This window comes from Urtica dioica, chromosome 3, assembly GCF_054948205.1.
Source record: "Urtica dioica subsp. dioica isolate 48M chromosome 3, U.dioica_male_clone48M_v1_H2, whole genome shotgun sequence".
In the NCBI taxonomy this organism is placed as follows: Eukaryota; Viridiplantae; Streptophyta; class Magnoliopsida; order Rosales; family Urticaceae; genus Urtica; species Urtica dioica.
In genome coordinates, this window is record NC_142758.1 from 33,127,447 (window position 1) to 33,153,153 (window position 25,707).

The 25,707-nt window shown below is 44.2% G+C and overlaps 1 protein-coding gene across 1 annotated transcript; it reads right to left on the bottom strand.

Annotated features, from left to right (window-relative positions):
* Positions 1-2,656: 2,656 nt before the first annotated feature.
* LOC149402614 (uncharacterized) lies at positions 2,657-3,064 on the bottom strand. The gene has a single exon (XM_089608463.1). It carries the CDS (start codon positions 3,062-3,064, stop codon positions 2,657-2,659), a length of 408 nt encoding a protein of 135 aa, XP_089464589.1.
* Positions 3,065-25,707: the final 22,643 nt, after the last annotated feature.

The following is a 25,707-nucleotide window of genomic DNA, read 5'->3' on the forward strand; positions in this document are numbered from 1 at the left end:
ATAAAGCGTCAAGCAAAGAAGGAAGAATGAATGAACGTTTCAACTTTTTATTAATGAATAAGCAATTAAAAGCAAGAGTCTTCATGAGACTTTATTACATCAAATGTACGATATAAAGATTACAACTATTCTTGTGGGCACCATTGACAACATCGAGGGCATTGGTAGTGACTTCTTCTTGGATCACAGTATGAAACGACAAGCATAAGCCCGATGTTAGTTTCTTGGGGGAGTGCGATCCCCATGCTTCTTTGAACTGACCCTCATCCTTGACACCTCCGAATGCGCCCTCAGACTTGAACTGTACGAACTTGATGATCAAGGTGGAGGCCTTAGAGGTCAAAGGAGAGTGTTCTTAGGGCCTCCATGAGTCACCTTTGAAGGTGTGGAATGGCATCGTGTCGAGCAACGATGTGGAGTTCTGATGCCCATTGGGTAAGTTTCCTCTACTTGTCTTATTGCATCCTTTTGCGATGGTTTCACTTTTGATGAGTTGCTCTTCTGGTCGCTTTAGGTGCTTGCACATGCGACCCGGGTCGAGAAGATTCTACACGACCTCATTCGGTGTCTGGGACTCATCCAAGAGGAACTTGCGCACGCAAAATCTTAGCTAACTCGGGCCGAGCGAGGTTCTTACTCAAGGGCAGAGTTTGCGAGTATTCATGAGAAGCTTCAGGAGACTCACGTCGAACTAGAAGTCATCCAAGACTGATGTGATCGTGCCCACTCGGCGGTGGCGGGGATGGCGGGAGAATTGACTATAGAGTCTCGAGAGCTCAAAGTGGCAACTCGGTCGACGGTAGTCTTCCGGAGAGAGGTGCATGACCTTCGACGCCAGTTGGACACCCAGAAAGATGAGGTGAACATAATACAAGGCCAATTTGCGATCATGGCTTTCGTTGTCCGGGTTGAGTGCGGGCGCAATTTTTGGCGGAGGATGTTGGTCGACTGACTGCGGAGAAGACCGCAGCGAAGCAACTTGCGTCTGACTTGCAAGATGACTTTGATGTCAGGGTTGAGGAGGCTAGGCACGCTATAGCGGTGGAATTTTTGGATACTACCGTGGCGAATAATGTCTCTCAGCATGTTAGTTTCACCTTCTTCGACTCTCTATTCCGACCACCTGATAGGGTTGAGCCTCCAAGTGGCGGAGACGAACATGTCGACATTGAGTAGTTGCTTATTTTTTGTGCAAGTGTTTAGCGCATCGTTTTCATAAGGAATTTCCTTTTTCAGCACACTTGTCTTAGCGCTTGCTTTTTAGGATTTTCCGTTCTTTGACGCACTTCCATTAGAGCTTACTTTGTAGGAATTCTGTAGCAGTTGCCCCTTTATATGGAATATATTTTTTGCTTTTGAGTTCGAATGCTTTCTTTTTACGATCTTTTTAACAAGTCTGCTAATTTTGATCGTTGGTGCGTGCTCTCATTTCGATTAGTTATTACATATTTCAGTAGGCACGCGCCCTTGTTGATTATTTTGACAAGTCTTCTACCTTCGCAGGATTTGGCTCCCAATCCCTTAGCAATTGTGTTGGCATGTTTACCTTTGCTGGGGTTAGGCCTTGTACATGCGAACCGTTGTGTGGTTCGCGTCTTGGTTCCCGAGCAAGCGTTCACTTCTTTGGGCTGGGACGAGTTTGTCACAATGTCGCGATGGCGTGTGCATGTTGTGTTTGGTGTCTTTGACCATGTCACGCTTGGGAACTTGGTGCTTCGTATGAGACGGCTTTAATGTGCGTCGTGAAAGATAGCTTAGGTGCGCCTTATGGTGGCTTTGGTGTGTCGTTGTTAGACATAGGTGCGCCTTATGGCCGATTAGGGTGCGTCATGGTTAGATGGCTTAGGCACACCTTATGGCGGCTTAGGTTGCATCGTGGTTAGATGGCATAGGCGCATCGTGGCTAGATGGCTTAGGTGCGTCGTGGTTATACGTCTTCACTACGTCGTGGTTAGACGGATTGGGTACGTTGTGGTTAGACGGATTTCGTACGTTGTGGTTAGACGGCTTGAGCTTGCATCTCTTGGATGTCTTACAGCATACAGCAGAGACGTCTTAGGGTGCACCGTGGATGGTGACTTTAGCATCCATCTGTTGGATGCCTTACATCGCGCCGCAAAAGGCATCTTAGGGTACACCGTGTATGGTGACTTTACCTTTATGGTGACTTAGGGTGCACCGTGTATGGTGACTTAAGACCTTATTCCCGTTTGTTTTCAGATTGAGACTTAAGTTTTTGTTTTGGTGGAGCGTATTTTCATGAGGATCTCCTTACACGTTTCCTATGTCACTAGCCCCCCAAGATTTTGGGTTTACAAGCGTTATCTAGATGACCGAAAAACTTTGATAAAGTTGATTTTGAATGGAAAACCTCGAACTTTACTAAGTTTGCGAAAAATTTGAAATCTTAAAACATTGGCTCGTAGGCATGATTAAATTTGGGAAAACAAAACAATAAAATGGGGGGGGGAGAAGTGCTGGGTATTGGTAGTACTGCCTCAAGTGTTCCGCATTCCATGGGTGACGGATCGGGGTCCGGACCATGTACTCGATGTAGTAGGTTCCTTCATGTATGACTTAGTGGACTTTGTATGGCCTTTCCCAGTTTGGGCCGAGGACGCCGGCTTCTTGTACTTAGGTGTTTTGAAAAACTCGCTTAAGTACGAGGCTTCCGATGGCAAAGGTTTGCCTCTTCATCTTGGAATTCTAATACTTTTCGACTTTGCAACGCGAGGCAGGTAAGTTCCTCTGACCTCTTTTTGTCGATCAAGTCCAACTCTAGGCGCATGGCCTTGTCATTCTCTTCCTCGTTGAAAGTGTCCACTCGGAATGTGGAGATCTTGGCTTTGATCGGTACCATAGCTTCAATCCCGTAGGCGAGGGAGAATGGACTTTCCTCGGTGGCATTTTGAGCGGTCTTCCGGTAAGCCCATAGGATGAATGGAAGCTCGTCGGCCCGAACGCCTTTCTGGTCTTTGAGCTTCTTTTTTAGTTTGCTCTTTATCGTCTTGTTGACTTCTTCGACTTGTCCATTGGCTTTTGGATGGCGTGGTGAAGACAACATCTTGTCGATCTTTAGTTAGTTGCAGATATCTCTTACTCGCATGTTGTCAAATTGTGTGCCATTGTCGATCACAATTGAGGCTGGAATGCCGTGTCAGCAGATGATGTTCTTCTAGATGAAGTTTGACATATTTTCCTCAGTGATCTTGGAAAACGGCTTCCACACATTTGGTGAAGTAGTCGATGGCGAGGACGGCATATTCGTATTGTCTTGGCAATCTCAAGAGCTTGCTAATAACGTCCACGCCACATTTGGGAAGGGTCGCGGAATGATGATGTTGCTCAGCAAAGTTGGTGACTGTCTTCGGATGTCAGAGAAGCGTTGACACTTTTCCCAGCGCTTTGCCCACTCGCAACCATCTTTCTTCATCGTAGGCCAAAATAGCCTTGTTTGAGTGCTTTGAGCTCGAGGGAGATTCCAGCAGAGTGGCTCCCGTAGATGCCTTCATGGATTTTGTGGAGGACATTGGTTGACTTGATGCTATTGAGGCATCGGAGCAGTGGCGTTGGGTAACCACGCTTGTAGAGTTCGTCATCTCAAAGCATATATTTGGATGCTAGAGCTCTCAATTTTTCGGCTTCCTTGCAGTCTTCGGGGAGTCCCTTCTTCACATGAATTCGATAATTGGGCTCATCCATGTTGGCAGAGGCGTATCCTCTATGGTTTTCTTGGGAGATGGATGGTCGTGGTAGGGATTCGATCGGAACAGTCCCCAATCCATCTTTGTCGATGCCAGACCCAAGGTGAGTAAGAGCGCCAGCCTCAAAGTTCTATTTTCTTGGGATCTAAAGGATTTCGTACCAAGAGAAGGCATCAAGTTTGGACTTTGTCTTCTCCAGGTACGCGACCATGTTGGGGTCCTTGTCGTTATAATCGCATTTAACATGGTTTATGATCAACTGTGAGTCGCAGTGTATTTGCAGGTTTTTGGCGCCGAGTTTTTGTGCTAGCTCTATCCATATGATGAGGGCTTCATATCCGGCCTCGTTGTTAGAGGTATTGAGTCCGTAGTGGAGGGCATATAATAACTTTTCCCCGTTGGGGTTAGTTAGTATGATGCCAGTGCCAACCCCCCCGAGCATTAGATGCTCCGTATACGTGCAATTCTCAGATGGGACCCGTTAGGTCAACCTTTCTCTTTTGTACCAACAAGTCGTTGGTCGAGTCATTTTCCGCTCTTTCCATGGCGAGGGTATAGGAGAATTCTGACACAAAGTCAGCTAAGACCTGACTTTTTATAGCCATCCTTGGGTGGAACTCAATCCCGTACTCCCTCAATTCTAGGGACCAGATCACCATTCCAGTCGATGTTTCATATTGAAGAACCTTACCGATGGGTGCTCAGTTCAGACCTCTATAGGGTGAGCTTGGAAACATAGGCGCAACTTTTTAGTTGGCATTACAAGAACTAGAGAGAGTTTCTCGATCCCGATGTAGAGTGTTTCAGCATCCTACAGGTAGTCATCTCTAGGTCGAGAGATTGTGTTAATCGCCTTATGGGCGGATTTGCCGTCGACTCCTTGGATGTAGCAGATCTTGGCATGGGATTGATCACCGACCAGGATGCCGATTTCCTTTTCATATGGGAACTTCACTAGTAGGTGGTATGTGGATGTAATAGCCCTTAGTCTGTTCAGCGTGGGTCGCCCAATGATGACATTATAGGGCGACTCGTAATCAACCACTAGAAATGGGACCATGTGAACAACTTCACTGCCTCCGGGAGTTCCTAAGGTAACCGGTAGATCGATGATGCCTTCGGTCATGACTCTCTCCCCAATGAACCGAATAAGGGTGTTTGGGTCAGAGTTGGGCGTAGTCTCCTTTTTTCGCACGAAAATGAACAACAATTAAAAGCTTCGGGCGGTTCGACCGAAGGACGGACCAAGTGGCCGCACCCGAGCCAAAGGTGTGAACTCGAAAGTCTCGAGTTGGGTCTCCTCCAGTCGGAGGGTTTCTCAGAAGAGAGAATGGGTGAATAGGGGGAGTAACCTTGCTTTTTATTAGGCTGCCCACGTACCCATGTGAATATGGATCAGGTCATAATGTAGTTCAAGGCGTTTGTAACGCTGTATGAGTTGCGGAGTCTGGAGGGTGTGCTCGATAGAGGAGACGGAGCGCGGAGGAGTCATCGGCGACGTCTCAGAATTCTAGGATCAAGTAACCTGAGAGAGAATGTTTGTTTTCTCTCCTTTGGGGACGTGGGAGGCTCCAAGTCAAGAGTTCCTTGTCGTGGCAGAGGTTTCCGACGCGTAGGCAATTTCCGATTGGAAATGAAGGACGCGTAGGCGATTTCCTGTCAGAAATGGTGGACGCATCTAGTGTGCTAGACGCGTAGGATATTTTCAGTCAAAAACCGCAGGAGCACTCATGGGCTCAAGATTAGTCATTCGATCAAGAGAGGCGGCACTCGAGAGTCCCTGGGAGCTCTTCAGAATCTCTGAGAAAGAACAATGGAGGAGAATCCGCTTCAGCCTAAGGATGGCATCCAGAGAAGCAGAGAGAAGTCTCATGTATCTTGAGAATGAATAAGATGCCTTACCCCTCACTAAAGGGGGTGTATTTATAGTAGTTGGAGAGCCTTAATAGGCTTGTATTTCGTCCATGTGGGACTAGAGAGTACGCTTTCCTCAAGGAGGGGAGGTGTCTCCTCGAAAGGAGGAGTAGCGCGGGTGCACAGCGCGCAGGACGCAACGCACGGCATATCATGTGCTGCGCGCGCGGGGCGCTCCTGGCACGGCGCGCGCCTTCCATCTGCGGCGTGTGGTTTGCTCGCGTGCGTCTTTTTTAAGGAGCGTGCACGTGCTTTTCTCGAGGGGCGTGCGGCCCATCTCGTTGGCCGTTTGTGGGCCTTAGGGATCTTCGAGGAGCCGACCCGTTGGGCTTTCGGGATTCAGGATGTCACGCAAACCGCGTGAAACATAAAATTCCATACTCAAGGTCGACACGAGGATTTGTTAATCGACTCGCGGACACGTGACTCTACTCGAGGAGTTATCTCGATTCAAGGAGGAAGACGGCTCGACTCGAGGAGTGAGACTCGACTCGAGGAGCAAGGCTCGACTCAAGAAGATTGAATCAACTCGAGGAGCAAGGCTCGACTCGAGGAGAGTGACGTGACTCGAGGAGCTGAAAATTTGGCACGAGGCCTTGCCAGTCGACTCATGACGGAAGGCTTGCTGCTCTTTAGGACCTCCGGCCTGACCATCGATCCTTTGAACGACGTGTATTATTGGTGTCTCGGGTTTTTTGAAAATGACCCACAACACCTCCCGAGCTTAATGCACTCTAGGGTGTTTTTGAAGATTATGTCGGTAGCACTGCCGTTGTCGATGACAACCCTTTGTTGAAAAAGATATGGGATTAAGAATAATTTATCGCTTCTAGCAAGCGGCGGAATATAAAAAATTCTTTAAAACACGTAAAACAATTTTACTACCTAGACAAAGTGCATGAGTATATAATGTAAAATTAATAACTATAAAGAGTTTTCATTCGGTACCAACCTCGCTTGAAGTTTGAGCGTTGAGAAGCTTTTGGAAAAGTTGAATCACTAGTCTGTCCACTTAGCTTGTCTCCTTGCGTCTTCTTCAATCCGAGTAAACACTATAGTTTCTACCACTAGAGTCTTCGAGTTTAGAAAGGATTTAGAGTGTGGGTACTATTAAACCTAATGGCTCAAGAACTAGTCTTAGCACCAAAGAGCTAATGCAAAATGCTAGGTCTAATGAGAACCTAGGTGCCAAAAAAAAAAGAGCAAGAAGAGAGAGAGAGAGTGCGAGGGAGTGCGGGGGGGGGGGGGGGGGGGGGGGGTGCGGCCAAGTCCTAGAGAGAGAAGCTCTCAATCTCAAAAACTTGTCTTTAACATTGTGAATGAGGTGTGATATTTATAGGAGGAGGGATTGCCTTCAAGAGATAGTTTCCTCTTTTCTGTTGAATATCACATAAGCATGAGCATAATCTTTATTTCCTATTCCTATCAAACTACCAAGGTTGGAAATTAGTTTCCTCTTTTCTCTAGTTGGCCGTCCATACCATATAGCCATGTGCTATTAATTTGTTTCCTCTTTTCCTTTTGGCAAGTGTCTTCATACATCAGTGCACAAAATAATTTTCCTCTTTATTTTATGATGGTGGACGAAATTCTTATCTAGAACAAGCTTCTAAATGTTTATTTTTTCACGAAAAAACAAGAAAATCCCATGTAGAATTTTCACATAAAATTCCATAAACTGAGATTAAATCCTCAAGGCCCAAATGTTCATGTTGGCCGTCTGGATCATCTACAGTGTCATCATATGACAATGTCCAAAATCTTATTTTGACATTTATACTATCTTATTGTCCTTATGGACAAAATTACCCTTTAGACAATTTTCGTAAAATTCGTCTAGTACAACACTTGAACTAGGTTTGTCTTAGCTACTGGTTTAACAAATCCTACTCTAATGACTTGTGGTAGTGACGTCATGGATCCAAATGAACAAAGCTTGAGCTAGAATGCTTGGACACAAAAGTTCACAAACCTTTTCCAAATTCTAACCTAATGTCAACTAACTCCACTACAGAGTTAACACTAAAAATCACTCGGTTCAAATGAATATGTTTTCTACTCAGAATTCTACTTAACTGTGATGAGTGGATCCATTCAATATTATCTATGTTTACCCTTCATGAATATCATCAACTAGATGGGATTTATAAAATTATCATTTTACCCTTCTAGTTGTTATTTCTTCAACTCCTTTGTCACTTGTGAATAAGTTAGAAACAATGTATTGACGAGGAGCTAACAAGTCACATTGATTCATCCAAAAGGGTTATCACTCAATTTAGACATTGGCTAGTTCATTTATTCACATTCCAAGGACTAAAGACTGAGGTTTATTTGGACATTGGCTAGTTCATTCATTTGTTGTTAGGTTTGTTTAAGGACTAAAGATTGAGGTTTATCATAAAGCTTCAAACAAACAAGGACGAATGAATGAAAGTTTCGACTCTTTATTAATTAGTTAGCAGTTACAAGCAAGAGTCTTCATGAGACTTTATTACATCAAATGCATATAAGCATCAACTATTACTCTTGTTGTGGGCACCAATGCCAACACCCTTTTCACCAGGTTATTTGCCACCTAGACTTGAAAAACTATTGCATCATTGTGTAGATGCACATTCGCTTTGCCGCTTCTTTGGTAAAGTACATCACCTCGTGAGGCATGGATGGAGGTTCCTCGTAAGTGAGGTTGACATGCTTAGCGGCGCCTTTTTGAGACACGGCCCTTACGAATTTTTCCCATTATCGGACTGAATCTCCACCTTGCCGACCACCCAGTATGGTGGTTATAACGTGCATTTGTGGATTAGCGGCAGTAGTAGGTGTGGTTTGATCGACAGTAGCGGCTGCTCCTCCTCCTCTACTAGACTGTGGTCTGCTTGAGGTGGGGCCCATAGTGCTAATCATGCGCGCCACGAACTCTTTTATCTCACCCTTTTGGATCAGAACCTCGATTTGCCTTTTGGGATTATAGCAGCCGGAGGTCAGGTGACCGTATTCCTGAAGGAACTCACAATATCTAGACAAGTCGCGAGGTCTTTTTTCATTGCAGCCGGAGTCCTGATCTTATCACATTCCAAATCCAGGATTCGATCCGGCGTCGTGTTCAACGGTGTGAACGATGAGTAACCCTTTAAGTCTTCTCCCAGTCACAGCTTCTGAGGCATATGGAGTTGGCTATTGGAAGCCTAACTCCGTTTATTTTGCCTTTTGCGAGAGTCACCTTGCTCGTGGCTAGGTTTGTCTCGGCGGGGAGAGCTCTAATTTTTCTCTTACGGTCGTCGAGGTAATCTTCGACTCCCATGATGGTCTTGGCTCGAATCATTCACCCGGCCATGGTAGAAGGGACACGGGCGACGACAGACTAGAGAAAGTCGTTTGTGCGCAAACCTTCAATAATTGTGGGGAGTATGTCACTGTCGTCAAAGTGGTCGATCTTATTCCATTCTTAAGTGAATCGGACGAGGTATCGCCTAAGAAATTTGCCACACTCTTGCTTGATTGACCACAAGTACGTCTTGGTCTTCTTTTGTACCATAGACGTAGCAAAACGTGCAAGGAACGTGTCCTTCATGTCTTTGAATGATTAGATGCTTCCGTCCTTAGGTTCTTCAACCTTTCGGAACTGGGTCCGACGAGGGTAAGACTAAAAGCTTGGCACATGATGCCAAAAGCGACACCATACAACGTCATCCAGGTTTCGTAATGCTGGATATGTAAGCGGGATCCGCTTTCCCTTCATTAGGAGTGAGGCTCGGGAGTTTGAAATTTCCAGTGCATGCCTCGGCCAATATTTGGGTTATGAAAGGCGAGGAATTTCTTAGATGTCCCCATAGGCGCTTCCACATACTCCATATTCTCGGAGGTCTCGCACTTCATTTCGAAGATTGTGTGTCCTGATGACCACGCTGAGACCAGTAGTTTGAGTAACTCCTTATTCGGGAGGAGTCATTTCCTACCTTTCACTGGACCCTTGATCTGTGCGGTGATTCCCGTTTGTTGGGGCCACCGGAGGGATGTTTGACCAAGTCGGTCATGAGCCGAACATCGGGAGTTCCCTTCTTGGGAGGCTGCACCTGTGTCCTTCGTCTTAGACGAGTGGTCCGAAGGACCGGATTCATTCATTGCCGGGAGTCCTCCTCCAACTCCTAATGCGGTCATCCCAGCTATCCGGAGATTGAGATGGTGAATGGGTCGAGCTCTCATCGGGGAGCGACTCTTCATCACCATGCACTCGGAAGCACAAGAAATATTTTTTGGTCTCGGTAGCATTATCGGGGTTTTTAATGCCCTCAGAATGCATGGGTGTTCGTTGTCAATGGTGCCGACAAAAAGTAATAAAGTCTCACGAAGACTCTTGCTTGTAATTGATTATTCATTAATAAAAAGTTGAAACGTTCATTCATTCTTCCTTGTTTGTTTGAAGCTTTATGATTAGACCTTAGTCTTTAGTCCATAAACAAACTCAACAACTTACGAAGAGACAAATGTAGATTTGCATGAACAAACTCTTCGTAGTTTGCTTAAAACGATATATTCGCAATCTAAGGGTCAAAGTATTGAGAGTTGGAGACTCTATAGTTCTTCTAGGTATCTTCCGAAGGTACTCAATTTACCAGTGTAGTTCTAGAGACAAAATAAGAACAAACCATTTAACCTCTTATGTCTCGAAGTCACTACGTATGAATTGCATCGTGCTTACCTTAATCCTGAAATGAGACATGCCATTTCACAGCTTACGTATTCTCATTTGAGAAAGTCAGAGTTCGGACACACTGTGTGATTCTGAACAGGGCCTATTGGTAAAGTACTAAGTTGTGAAGATGTCATGAGTAACTTTGTGTAGTTCTCATAGATATGGAATTCATGTACAAGATTGCTGAAATGCAATGTATATCACCTCATGCTTTGTTCCTTAGAATGTGAATAAATGAACTAGTCAGTGTCCAAATTGATTCCTGACTCTTTTGGATGAAACAATGTGACTTGTTAGCTCCTCGTCAATATATTGTTTATAATTTATTCACAACCGACAAAGGAGTTCAGGAAATAACAGCTATAAGGGTATAATGGTAATTTTGTAAATCCCGACTAACTGATGATATTCAGGAAGGGTAAACACAGATAATATTCAATGGATCCACTCATTATAATTAGGTTGAATTCTTGAGTAGAAAATAAATTCATTTGAACCGAGAGATTTTCAGTGTAAACTCTTTAGTGGAGTCAGTTGACATTAAGCTAAACTTGGAAAAGGTTTGTGAACTTTTGAGTCCAAGTATTTAGCTCAAGCTTTGTTCATTTGGATCCATGAGGTCACTTTCACAAATCATATCGAGTAGGAATAGTTCAACTAGAAGCTAAGTCAAAACAAGAACGAGACAAGTTTTACGAAAATTGTCTAAAGGGTATTTTTGTCTTTTAGGACATGGGACGAAATGAATGTCAATAAATTTTTTAACGTTGTCATATGATGAAAAATAATTTGAAAACCACTCGGCCATATTAAAGAATTTGGGCCTTGATGATTAATTTCATTTCATGGAATTTTAATTCATAATTCTTAAAGAGCTTTTCTTATGTTGTCATGAACAAATGAAAAAACATCTAGAAGCATGTTCTAGTGCCTAAATTTCGTCCAAGCCAATAGAGAAAAAGAGAGTTTATTTTGTGCATAAATGTATGAAGATACTTGCCAAAAGAAAAAGAGGAAACAAATTTCCTCTACAAGGAAACAAGGTGGGCGCCAACAAGGCAAGGAGAGAACAAAAGAGGAAACAAATCCAAGGCTTCTAGAAGCCTATGTTTGCTCATGAATATGCGATATTCTATAAAAGAGGAAACTACCTTATTGAAGGTAATCCGTCCCCTATAAATAGAGGCCTCATTCTCACATTTTATTCATTCCACATAAGTTAGAGATTGAGAGCTTCTCTCTCTAGAACTTGTGGTTGCCGCCCCCTTCCTCTCTCTCTCTAGTTTTCTTTTCGTTTTTGTTTTGGCACCTAGGTCCACATTTGACCTAGTATTTTAGCTCTTTGACTTTGAGACTTGTTCTCGAGTCGTCGTGTTTAAAAGTGCCTACTCACTAATTCCTTTTCTCTCGAGTGATTCTTGTGATAGAAACTTTCGTGGTTGCTCGAGTTGGCAGGAAAACAAGAGAGACGTGCTGCGAGGGGAGACGAACGTTGCTACTTTCCAAAAGCTCATCAACGTTCAAGCTTCTCAAAGGTTATTAAATTATTTAATGCTCATAATAGTTTTTATTTACATGTACTTGCTCTTTGTCTAGGTTAGTAAAATCGTTTTACTTGTCAAAAGAAATTTTTTAAAATTCCGCCGCTTACCAAAGCGTTAAACTTTTTCTTAAACCCTAGATAAATTTCAACAAGTGCTATCACAGTTACGGTCAAAGATATGCATGTACATGTAATTAAAATTATGAGCTTGAAAATTGTTTTCGAAAGTTTACTAATTTTGTGACAAATTAGAATTGTTTTCTTAGATTTTTTTTAATTTATTGCTCTTGACTTTAAATTAAAAATCATGTTGTTTTTCTATGAGTTTGGGATTGTATTAAAACACATTAGAATCAGTTCTAAAATTTTTAATTTTTTATATTAAAAAACATGTTTTTTAAGTTTGAGAAAATTTCGAGTAATTTTTGTGACTAGTTATATTGTCTTGCTAATTTCTTTTATTTACTTGAATAATTTTATGCTTGTTGTTATTTGTTTTATATCATGTTATTACCATGTTAATAAAACACAAATAAAAGCGTTAACTACTTCCTAAAATAATCAGTTACACTCGATTCTTTTTACGCACTAAATGATCGAACTTTAATTATTTCTGTTTTCTTCGAGCTAGAGTAAAACACCCAGTAAAAGAGCCATAACTCTCTTCTTAGAATTCGACATTTAATGATTCTTGAATGAGACTCGGTCGACCGTTGGCCGAGTGAAATGTTGGAATTGATATAGGGTTTAAGAAAAAGTTTAACGCTTCGTTAAGCGGCGGAATTTTAAAAATTTTCTTTTTCAATTAAAACAGTTTTTACTAACCTAGACAAAGTGCAAGCACATGTAAATAAAACTAATATGAGCATAATAAATTTACTAACCTCTTTAGAAGCTTGAATGTTGATGAGCCTTCTGAAGATTGAAAACGTTCGTCTCCTCGCAGCACGTCTCTCTTTCTTTCCTCGGCAACTCGAGCAACCACGAAAGTTTCTATCACTAAATCACTCGAAATAAAAGGAATTAGTGTGTGGGCACTTTTAAACACTACGACTTAAGAACAAGTCTTGAAGTCGCAGAGCTAAACTCTAGGTCAAATGAGGACCTAGGTGCCAAAACAATAAAATGACATTGACTAAAGAGAGAGAGAGGAGAGGGGCGGCCACAAGGTCTAGAGAGAGAGGCTCTCAATCTCTTACTTGTGTGGAATGAGAAAAATGAGAAGAATGAGGCTCCTATTTATAGGAGAGGTCTTACCTTGAATAAGGTAGTTTCCTCTTCTATAGAATATCACATATTCATGAGCCAATTTCCTCTTTTCCTCTATGACATACTCGGCCAAGGTAAGCCTTCTAGAAGGATTGGATTTGTTTCCTTTTTTGTTCCTTGCCTTGCCTTGTCTCTCTCTTGGGCACCTACCTCATTTCCTTTTAGGGGAAATTTGTTTCCTCTTTTTCTTTTGGCAAGTATCTTCATACATTTATGCACAAAATATTCTCTCTTTCACACTAAGGGCTGCACGAAATTTGGTCTCCCATTCACTTGGGTTGGACGGCCAAAAGCCTTCTAAAAAGGCTTTCTAGGTTTTTCTTTAATTGTTCATGACAACATAAGAAAACCCCATTAAGAATTTTCAAGTAAAATTCTATGAAATGAAATTAATTCACAAGGCCCAATAAACATGTTATGGCCGTGTGATATAATATGTCATCATATGACATTGTCAAAAAATTTATTGACATTCATTTCATGCCATGTCCAAAAAGACAAAATTACCCTTTCGACAATTTTCGTTCTTGTTTTGACTTAGCTTCCAGTTTAACTATTCCTACTCGATGTGATTCGTGACAGTGACCTCATGGATCCAAATGAACAAAGCTTGAGCTAAATACTTGGACTCAAAAGTTCACAAACTTTTTCCAAGTTTAGATTAATGTCAACTGACTCCACTAAAGAGTTGACACTGAAAATCTCTCGGTTCAAATGAATTTATTTTCTACTCAAGAATTCGACCTAATTGTAATGAGCGGATCCACAGAATATTATCAGTGTTTACCCTTCATGAATATCATCAGCTAGTCGGGATTTACAAAATTACGATTTTACCCTTCTAGCTGTTATTTCCTCAACTCCTTCGTCGCTTGTGAATAAGTTGGAAACAATGTATTGACGAGGAGCTAACAAGTCACATTGTTTCATCCAAAAGAGTCAAGACTCAATTTGGACACTGGCCAGTTCATTTATTCACACTCCAAGGAACAAAGCATGAGGTGATATACATTGCATTTCAGCAATCTTGTACATGAATTCCATATCTATGAGATCTTCACAAAGTTACTCATGACATTCTCGCAACTTAGTACTTCACCAATAGGCCTTGTTCGGAATAACATAGTGAGTCCGAACTCTGACTTTCTCAAATGAGAATACGTAAGGTGTGAAATGACATGTCTCATTTCACGATAAAGGTAAGCACGATGCAATTGATACGTAGTGACTTCGAGACATAAGAGGTTAAATGGTTGGTTCTTATCTTGTCTCTAGAAGTGCACTGGTCAATTCAGTACCTTCGAAAGATACCTAGAAGAACTATAGAGTCTCCAACTCTCAATGCCTCAAAACCAGACAGCATAGATTCTTCTAACAATCATACTGGGGTCAATAGTCCTTTGACCCTTAGATTGCGAATGTATCGTTTTAAGCAAACTATGAAGAGTTTGTTCATGCAAATCTACATCTGTCTCTTCATAAGTTGTTTAGTTTGTTTATGGACTAAAGACTAATGTTTTATCATAATGCTTCAAACAGACAAGGAAGAATGAATGAACGTTTCAACTTTTTATTAATGAATAAGCAATTACAAGCAAGAGTCTTCATGAGACTTTATTTCATCAAATGTACAATATGAAGATTACAACTCTTCTTGTGGGCACCATTGACAACAAACTCTCACTTGACTCAAAGAAGATGTGTGTAGTCCTTCATGCCTAATCCCTCTCGATGTTGGTCGAAGACCTTGTTCGCTAGGGCCTTTGGGAATGGATCTGCTAGGTTGTCCACCGTTGAGATCTTCTTCACTTCCATGTCTCCGCGCTGCTTAGAGCGCTTATGGCTTCGAGATTCCACAACAGTACTGTGTTCCGTTGTGTAATCCAACATTTGTAGTAGTGGGATGCTTCACAAGCAGCCACATATTCTGCTTCCATTGTGGAGTCAGCAATCCAAGATTGCTTAATACTCCTCAACACAACAGCTCCACCATTAAGGATGAACACAGATCCCGAAGTGGAATTCCTGGAATCCTTATCCGCTTGAAAATCGGAGTCGGTATATCCCGTCATAGTCAGGTCAGTACCTGAGTATGTAGTCAGTACCTGAGTATGTATTCATCAAGTTCCCAGTCCCGTCATACTCTTATGCAGTCTTGGGAGACTGGTCCTTCGAGAGTGAAACTCCATGCCTAAAGGGTGTTTAGCTCTTCTTGGAGTCTTGCATGGAGAAGCGATCCATCACCTTATCAATATAAGATGCTTGAGAGAGCGACAGGGTCCAATTTTTCCTATCTCGAAAGATTTGGATTCCCAGAATGTACGCGGCTTCTCCTAGATCCTTCATATAGAATTGCTTTGCCAGCCAAACCTTAACCTCAGATAACTTACCCACGTCATTACCAATGAGTAGTATATCATCGACATATAGTACCAGAAACACAACTTTGCCTTCGTGTACTAACTTGTAAACACAAGGCTCATCTATTGACTTTTCAAAGCCGAAGCTCTTTACAGTTTCATCGAATCTAATATTCCATGACCTAGATGCTTGCTTTAGTCCATAAATGGACTTAAGTAACTCACAAACCTTTGTCTCTTGACCTTCTTCCACGAAACCGTCTGGTTGAGCCATGTAAATGCGCTCGTCAAGATTGCCATTCAGGAAGGCTGTCTTGACATCCATTTGCCAAATCTCATAGTCGAGAGCTGCAGCTATGGATAGGAGTATGCGGATGGATTTAAGCATCACGACTGGCGAGAAGGTTTCTTCATAGTGAATCCCTTCTTGTTGGGTATAACCCTTTGCCACAAGTCGTGCTTTGAACGTCTCGACGTTCCCATCAGGACCCTTTTTATTCGTGTATATCCACTTACACCCTACGAGTTTAATCCCTTCAGGAAGGTGTACAAGTTTCTAGACTTTATTGACATACATCGAGTGCATCTCAACTTTCATGGCGTCAAGCCAAAGGTTTGATTCAGAACAAGTCATTGCTTGGCTATAGGAAACAGGATCATCCATGTCAGAGACGGCTACGAGAGAGTCTCCATAAGACATGTACCTGTCAGGCTTTTGAGTAGCCCTCCCACTACGTTGAAGTACTACTTGACGAGATTCTGAAGAGTTAGGTTGTGTTTCAGTTGCGGTAAGAACAGTTCTTACAGATGAGGTAGAAGCTTCCTCACCCAACTTTTCTTCAAGCACAATTTTGCTTCTAGGTTTCACGTCTTTCATAAAGTCCTCCTCAAGGAAACGAGCATTCGTGCTACCGAAAGTCTTATCGTCCTCGGGACTATAGAAGATGAAACCCTTGGTTTCCTTTGGATATCCAACAAACAGACACAATTCTGACCTACTAGCCAACTTGCTAGTCTTTTGCCTTAGCACGTGTGCAGGGCAACCCCAAATTTTGATGCGACCAAGATTCACTTTACGGCCAGTCCATCGTTCATAAGGAGTACCAGGAACCGTCTTCAACGGAACTTGGTTCAGAATATAAGCGGTTGTTTCGAGGGCATATCCCCAAAAGGAAAGAGGGAGTGATGAGTAACTCATCATTGATCTAACCATCTCCATAAGAGTTCGGTTTCTTCTCTCTGACACTTTGTTTTGTTGAGGTGTGCCAGGTGCGGTAAGCTGAGAAGCGATACCTTCTTCTTTAAGAAAGTCATCGAACTCTCCAGACATATACTCACCACCTTGATCAGATCGAAGGGTTTTGATCACTTTGCCAGTTTGCTTTTCCACTAAAGCCCTAAAGACCTTAAATACGTTAAAGGTCTCGTATTTGTGTTTGAGCAAATAGACAAAACCATATTGTGAGTAATCATCGGTGAAGGTAACAAAGTATTCGTATCCTCCACGTGCCTGTTGGCTGACCGGACCACATACATCAGAATGTACTAGTTCGAGCAACTCAGTGGCTCTTCGACCCTTATCGGAGAAAGGTCGCTTAGTCATTTTTCCTTCTATGCAAGATTCACAAGTAGGTAGTGAACCTATTGCAGAGGCTTGGAGTGGACCGTCCCTCACAAGTCTCTTAATCCTATCTAGACTGATATGACCAAGTCTTAAGTGCCATAGGTATGTTGATTTTGTTAGATCGGAGGATTCAGAAAGTTTGATCCTCTTTGGCTCCCTAATTAGATGATTATCTATTTCGGTGTCTAAGATGGAAGGTTGAGTGGGATAAATGTAAAAAAGACCATTCTTCATACATGCATCAGTGACAAAAGAATTAGAAAAAGAAATACGAATTCCATTCTTTATAAACTTTATATAATAATCTTGCTCTAAAAGTTGAGCAATAGATATTAAGTTTTTCCCAAAGGAAGGAACATAATAAAAATTATTCAAATTTAAAGTGCGATCTTCAAAAGATAGCGTCACGGATCCCACAGCCTTTGCGCACACCACGCTCCCATCACCCCACTTTAAGCAGAAGTCGCCATCCTCTGAGCTTTTGCTTTTCCTAAAACCAGTTAAGGAGCAGCAAATATGGTTAGTAGCAGCGGAGTCAATAATCCACGATGATACATTATCAGCTACTAAACAAGCTTCTGTAATAAGTACAATACCTTTTACTTTGGTTTTGAGGTAGGCAGGACAGTTCCTACGCCAATGACCAGGCTCATTGCAGTGGTGGCATTTGTCGTTAGACTTATCCACCTTCAGAGCCTTTGGCGCCTTCTTCTTCGTTTGAACCTTAGGTTGGTTCTTCTTCTCGGCCTTGCGAGGTCTCTTCTTAGATCCAGAGGTGGAGGCAGTAGCATGTACCTCTCCTAGAGCCCTCTTTTTCTTAGTGAGTGCCTCAGCGGTTTGAAGTTCCTTCATGAGCTCGGTAACAGTGTACTCTAGCTTGTTCATGGAGTAATTCAACTTGAAGGTATCAAAGGTTTCGGGGAGAGTTTCCAAGATCATATCTATTTTGGTCTCCCCATCAATCTTAGATCCAAGGATCTCCATTTCGTTTAGATAGCTAATGATCAGCAGCATATAATCTCTAACGGGAGTCCCAGCCTTCATGCGACAGTTCATAAACTGTCGGACCGCTTGTTGCCTAGCTTAACGTCCTTGCCCTCCAAACATCTCATGGAGATTGTAGAGCATATGGGTGGCAGTTTCGTAATCACGATGTTGTTGTTGCAACACATTGTTCATCGATGCTAAAATATAGCACCTCGCAATCTCATCAGATCGAAGCCAGGCCACCAGGGCGTCTTTTTCCTCTTGCGTCGAATCTTCATTCGTTTGAGGACAGGGGGGTGGTGAGAACCCATTTGTGCTCGTCGACAGTAAGGACTATGTCGAGGTTACGTTTCCAGTCGACGTAATTGTCGCCTTCGAGTTTATTCGAGGAAAGAATGGTTGAGAGAGGGTTGAGAGACATATTGCCTATAAAAGTTGAAACAAGTTTACGATTAGTCTTTGGTTTAGGATTTAAGTTTTATTTAAGACTTTGATAAAATCCAAAGGTGTTATAAACCAAACGATAATTTACTCCCTCAGGAGAAGGCCGCAAAAAATCTCCATTTATAAGTAAATGACACATCATTAATGCTTAGCCAAGATGTCAATACATCAATTTTGACTAGCCACCTTTTAAATTGGTTTGATCACTCACATCCTTTCGTAGAGCCTCAAGGGAGGATTACTAGGGATTGAGCCTAAGTGTGCAACCAACCACTTAGTCCAAAAAGATCAACTTTGAAAAACAATCCCCCAAGGGGAGGCCTCGTCATTATCGTCTCACTCTCGGACGTAGCTCATTGAGCAATGATCGAAGCAAGAACGCCTTGGAGTACTCCCATTTAAGAGAGGGTCGCAAGAGCGGCTCTTAGTCCCACGTTAATTGCTTCTTTCATTAGTGTTGGGTATCGTGGGTTACAAACAACAAATATAACCCTCCCACTTAGTTTTTGGAGTTGGTTCATCGACTCTTGTAAGTTCGGAAACGGATTTCCTAGTTAGAGAGCGACAGAGCGGACAACTAGAAGAGAATCCTAGATCATCATGTTCAGAGCAGTGTTAGTGCATAAAGGCACAAGGTACATACTCGATCTTTTCCTATTTTATATTTAGGGAAAGTGCATGAGGGAAGTGTGAACTTCAACTCACTCGAACACTTGAAAGTTTGAGATTACACATCTTTTTATTTTTCGGCTTGTCTACAAGGAGACCTCCCACTCAAATTTTCAAGAGCATATAGATTTTGAACATATGTGATATAGATATAGTTTTGAAAAAATTTTGAAAATTTGTTTGATTTGGATGACAAAATATTTTTCATGTTTGAAAGCGAAAATGGTTTTTCATAATTCAAACTAGTTTTGTAAAAATTCAATTTCAATTAAACTTTCAAAAATCAAAACATTTTAATCTTACACATCATGTTTATAATCTTATAAAAAACATTTTTGCTCAAGAAATTTTTCTCATTAGAGTTCTATAACTCATGGTAGTGGGGCTGAAAATCCGGAATTCTAAAAAACTTGACTTTCGGAACAGCCGCGCACCTCGGAGTAAAACCGCCATAACTGGTGGCTCCGATGTTCTTTTGACCTGAAACTGGTGGCATTGGACAGGGGATAGACATAGCTTTAATTTGATTAAAGAATCATTAAATTTCGATTTCTGAAAAGAGAGTTATGCCACTTTTACTGCGGGTTTATTCCAGCTCGAAGAAAAAGAAATAATTAAAGCGTGGTATTTTTTAGGTGCGAAAAAGAATCGAGTGTAACGGAACGTTTTAGAATGTTGTTAAAGCTTTTATTGGTGTTTTATTAGCAAGGTAATAACATGATATAAAAGAAATAACAACATGCATAAAACGATTCTAGCAAATAAAAGAAGAGATTTGTAAGTAACTAGGCCACTTTAAACGTGTGATTTTGGATCTTGCATATGTTTGACAATTTTTAGGGATATAGTCAAATGGCTTATGTGGCAATAATTAAAGTCTGATTTGCCCTTATTTATAAACAAATTCGTCACTTTCTCTCTCCTATTTTTTTCAAATAATTTGTTTTGCATCAAAATTTCAAAAATTCGTATCTTTCTCATACGAACTCGAAATTGAGTAATTTCAGATCCTACAAATTCGTGACGTCGAGATCTTCCAAAATAGACCCATTGTATTTGATGAAAAATTATGTTTAAGGCATCATAATTTTTTTTGCATCAAAACTTCTAAAATTCGTATCTTTCTCATACGAACTCGAAATTGAGTAATTTCAGATCCTACAAATTCGTGGCATCGAGATCTTCAAAAATAGACCCATTGTGTTTGATGAAAAATTATTTTTAATGCATCATAGTTACGTTTCCATTTATTTTTTTGATAATTTCAAAAATTTCTAATTATTTCCATATTAAGGTAGTAACATGATTTTTCTACATTTATGGTATTAAACATGATTTTTCATCAAACACAATGGATCTATTTTTGAAGATCTCGGCGTCACGAATGCGTAGGATTTGGAATCACTCAATTTCGAGTTCATATGAGATAGATATGGTTTTTTGAAGTTTTTATGTAAAAAAAAAGGTGTAGGAAAAAAGTATGACAGATAAAGTGACGAATTTGTTAATAAATAAGGCTAAATCAGACCTTAATTATTGCCACATAAGTCTGTTGGCTATTTCCCTAAAAATTGTGAAACATAGTGTTGTTGGCCCGTCTAGGGCCAACGGGAACAAGGGCATCTCTTCGACCCACATGGCTGGTACGAGATCTTGGGCGGCGAAACCCTGACTCAACCAGGAGCCGGCCCAAACCAATGGCCAAGTCAAAACCCAGCCATGGGCCGAGTCAATGGCTCACCCGGTCATTGGCTGGGTCAAATGGCTCACTCGGCCATTGGACAGTTCACTCGGCCAATGGCCGAGTGAACCCCTCAGCCACCAAGGCAGTTCACTCGGCCATTGGCCGAGTGAACCTTCCAGCAGTTCACTCGGCCAATGGCCGAGTGAACCTTCCAGCCGCCAAGGCAGTTCACTCGGCCATTGGCCGAGTGAACCTTCCAGCAGTTCACTCGGCCAATGGCCGAGTGAACCTTCCAGCAGTTCACTCGGCCAATGGCCGAGTGAACCTTCCAGCTGCCCCTGCAGTTCACTCGGCCATTGGCCGAGTGAACCTTCCAGCAGTTCACTCGGCCAATGGCCGAGTGAACCTCAGCCGGCCCAAGACCTTCACTCGGCCAATGGCCGAGTGAACCTCACCACCATGTTCACTCGGCCATTGGCCGACCCAGCCTCCTCCAAGGCCGACCCAAACATTCTCACTCGGCCAAGGGGTCTTCAAACCACCCCTTGGCTGCCTATAAATACAAGGGTCCTTCCCTTGACCCAGGTAATCCATTCTTGAGTACTGAAACGCTGCCGAACTCGTACCTCGCTCGTTTCTCTCAAGCTTTGGCCTCTAAACACCCCTAAAACCTCTATACTCCACCTCAATCACACTAATGTTGAGCGTCGGAGAGGTAAACAGGGGCACCCCCGCTGTTTCCCCTTTGTAGTTCACGTGTTCTCTACTCCTTTTCAGGTACTCTGACGAACTCGAGGGACATCCACAGCTAAGGGACGACTCGGGACACCGGGTCCGACAAGCTCGAGTCAAGACGAGACCACTTGGTCCGGCCTTGGGTCTAACCGTCTTTGGCTCCTAAATAGTTGTCCAAAAAACAGCGACAACATTTTGGCGCTAGAAGGAGGGGATCTCTCGACGTTGGCAACACATCCCCTCTACCAGTCTACTTCTCACCTCTACGACTCTCGAGAGATGAGCCGTAGCCCCGCCACCTCCGTGGGCGCCCGAGCGACTAGCTCGAGGCACGACCTCAAAAGCTCCGCGCACCGTCTCGAAGGGCAACCTCGTGATAACGAGAGCCAGCCCCGAGACCCGGCGAATGACCCCGAGGCCGCAGTCCGAGAGGACACGGCTCGGAGGCTCGCCGAGCTCCTAGACCGCCCCGGCGTCACCGGCGCACTCATCGCCGACCTCCTCGACTCCGACAACGTCGACGACGTCGACCTCAAGACCGACCTCGACCACCTTGCTCACGAAAGGGGACGCACGCGCACGCTTCCAAGGGGACACCCTCGGGCGGCCGCGCCGAGACGTCAACTTTCTTATGAGCACGCGCACGCGCCCTCGAGGGAACACCCTCGGGCGACCACGTCAAGGCGTCAAAACTCGTGCAATACCCGAGGACGCTCGGTCTCGAGGTCCCGAAAGGGACGCTCCAAGCTCACCGTCCGCGTCCAAAACCCTTGTGAAGGTGACAACGTCGATGGTCTCGGCCCCCGCCAAAGGCGTCGCCCGAATGACGCGCCCTTAACAAGGGTGATAGGGACGGCCTCCGGAGACTTGAGAGACCGCCTCAACTCTCAAAGAGAGAATCACGAGTTCGACTTAAGAGAAAAACTCGACGCTCAACGTGAGACCGCGATCGTCTTGGGGCAGCAACCACCCAACACTGATCAAGCACCCAACCAAAAGCGCGCGGCCACGCTTGTGATGCCGGCCGTTGGTCCCTAGTCACGAAGGAAACGGCGCCGGAAGGGTCAAGTCCCTAACGACCACCCTTCTCCAGCCCCAAAGCGATCCTTCGTCCCGCTCAACACAACGCCCGACCGGATCCTGAGCTTACGCCACGATGAGCTGGGAAGCCCCGCTCCACTCACAAAGGACCCCGCAAAGCGAGATCGAAGCAGATTCTGTGTATACCACAAAGATCACGGACACGTGACGATCGAATGCAAGCAGCTCAAGAAGCGAATTGATTCCCTAATTCGAGTTCGGAATCTCAGGGAATTCGTTGCGTCTACTAGCAAGCCATGATGGTCGCGACTTCGACATTCACGCCCGAACTCGATCGGCTTTGTGATCACTTTCATTTCAAAAATGTAATTTCCATTTTTCAAAGAAGGCCAAGTGCCATGGCAAACTGTAATGACCCCCTTATTGCAATAAAGAGTTATTTCACACATGAAAAAATGTAACGCATAGTATTGTATACCTCTAACGCGAGAGTTTCTCAACCTTTGTCACACAAACGCAAGAAACTCGGGGGGCTAACAGGGACCAACGCTCAATCAGAAAACAATTCAACAACAACTCAAAAAATAAAAATAAGAGAAACTCTTCACATGTCTCCTCGAGATGAATTCATTCCTCGAGTTGAGCTACGAGTCCGCGCGTCGACCGATACTCCTCGCGCCGACTCTTCGCAAAACTCCTCGTGCAAGCTCTACGTAAGTCCTCGAGTCGAGTTCGAGTCCACGAGTCGACCAATACTCCTCGTGCCGACTCTTCGCATGTCTCCTCGAGATGAATTCATTCCTCGAGTCGAGCTACGAGTCCGCGCGTCGACCGATACTCCTCGCGTCGACTCTTCACAAAACTCCTCGTGCAAGGTCTACGTGAGTCCTCGAGTCGAGTTCGAGTCCACGAGTCAACCAATACTCCTCGTGCCGACTCTTCGTATGTCTCCTCGAGGTGAATTCATTCCTCGAGTCGAGCTACGAGTCCGCGCGTCGACCGATACTCCTCGCGTCGACTCTTCACAAAACTCCTCGTGCAAGCTCTACGTGAGTCCTCGAGTCGAGTTCGAGTCCACGAGTCGACCAATACTCCTCGTGCCGACTCTTCGCATGTCTCCTCGAGGTGAATTCATTCCTCGAGTCGAGCTACGAGTCCGCGCGTCGACCGATACTCCTCGCGTCGACTCTTCACAAAACTCCTCGTGCAAGCTCTACGTGAGTCCTCGAGTCGAGTTCGAGTCCATGAGCCGACTGATACTCCTCGTGCCAACTCTTCACATGTCTCCTCGAGATGAATTCATTCCTCGAGTCGAGCTCCGAGTCCGCGAGTCGACCGATACTCCTCGCGACGACTCTTCACGAAACTTCTCGTGCAGGCTCTACAAGAGCCCTCGAGTTGAGTCCCAAGTCCACAAGCCAACTAATCACTCCTCTTGCAGGCTTTACATGAGTCCTCGAGTTGAGTCCCAAGTCCACAAGCCAACTAACCACTCCTCTTGCAGGCTTTACATGAGTCCTCGAGTTGAGTCCCAAGCCCACAAGTCAACTAACTATTCCTCGTGCAGGCTCTACATGAGCCCTCGAGTTGAGTCTTGAGTTCGCGCTCGCCGCCCAGCTCGTCGGCCGAAAGGCAACGAGTTACAAATGGGTTCAAGGTCTGCGTCCGCAGGGCGTATCTGGTCTAGCCAGCGTCCACGGGAAACCTCGCCACACAAATGTGGCATCGCGCTCGCCGCCCAGCCCGTCGGCCGATAGGCAACGAGTTACAAATGGGTTCAAGGCTTGCGTCCGCCAGGGCGTATCTGGTCAAGCCAGCGTCCACGGGAAACCTCGCCACACAAATGTGGCATCGCGCTCGCCGCCCAGCTCGTCGGCCGACAGGCAACGAGTTACAAATGGGTTCAAGGTCTGCGTCCGCAGGGCGTATCTGGTCTAGCCAGCGTCCACGGGAAACCTCGCCACACAAATGTGGCATCGCGCTCGCCGCCCAGCCCGTCGGCCGATAGGCAACGAGTTACAAATGGGTTCAAGGCTTGCGTCCGCCAGGGCGTATCTGGTCAAGCCAGCGTCCACGGGAAACCTCGCCACACAAATGTGGCATCGCGCTCGCCGCCCAGCTCGTCGGCCGACAGGCAACGAGTTACAAATGGGTTCAAGGCTTGCGTCCGCCAGGGCATATCTGGTCAAGCCAACGTCCACGGGAAACCTCGCCACACGAATGTGGCATCGCGCTCGCCGCCCAGCTCGTCGGCCGACAGGCAACGAGTTACAAATGGGTTCAAGGTCTGCGTCCCATACAAAAAAGACGTGCTAATCGATTATGCCTTCGTTGGCAAATCGAGAACATAAGACGCGCACAATACAAAAAAGACGTGCAAATCGATTATGCCTTCGATGGCAAATCGAGAAAACAAGACGCGCACAACAAAACAAAGACGTGCAAATCGATTATGCCTTCGTTGGCAAATCGAGAACATAAGACGCGCACAATACAATAAAGACGCGCAAATCGATTATGCCTTCGTTGGCAAATCGAGAAAGTAAGACGCGCACAATACAACAAAGACGTGCAAATCGATTATGCCTTCGTTGGCAGGTCGAGAAAACAAGACGCGCACAAAACAACAAAGACGCGCAAATCGATTATGCCTTCATTGGCAAGTCGAGAACATAAGACGCGCACAACGCAAAGAAGACGCGCAAATCGATTATGCCTTCGGTGGCAAATCGAGAACATAAGACGCGCACAATACAACAAAGACGTGCAAATCGATTATGCCTTCGTTGGCAAATCGAGAAAACAAGACGCGCACAATACCAACAAAGACGCGCAAATCGATTATGCCTTCGTTGGCAAATCGAGAACATAAGACGCGCACAACAAAACAACAAAGACGCGCAAATCGATTATGCCTTCATTGGCAAGTCGAGAACATAAGACGCGCACAACGCAAAGAAGACGCGCAAATCGATTATGCCTTCGGTGGCAAATCGAGAACATAAGACGCGCACAATACAACAAAGACGTGCAAATC

What these genes read in the sequence shown, in the direction of transcription:
- LOC149402614 (XM_089608463.1), bottom strand. Translation starts at nt 3,064, where the DNA reads ATGTTGTCTTCACCACGCCATCCAAAAGCCAATGGACAAGTCGAAGAA.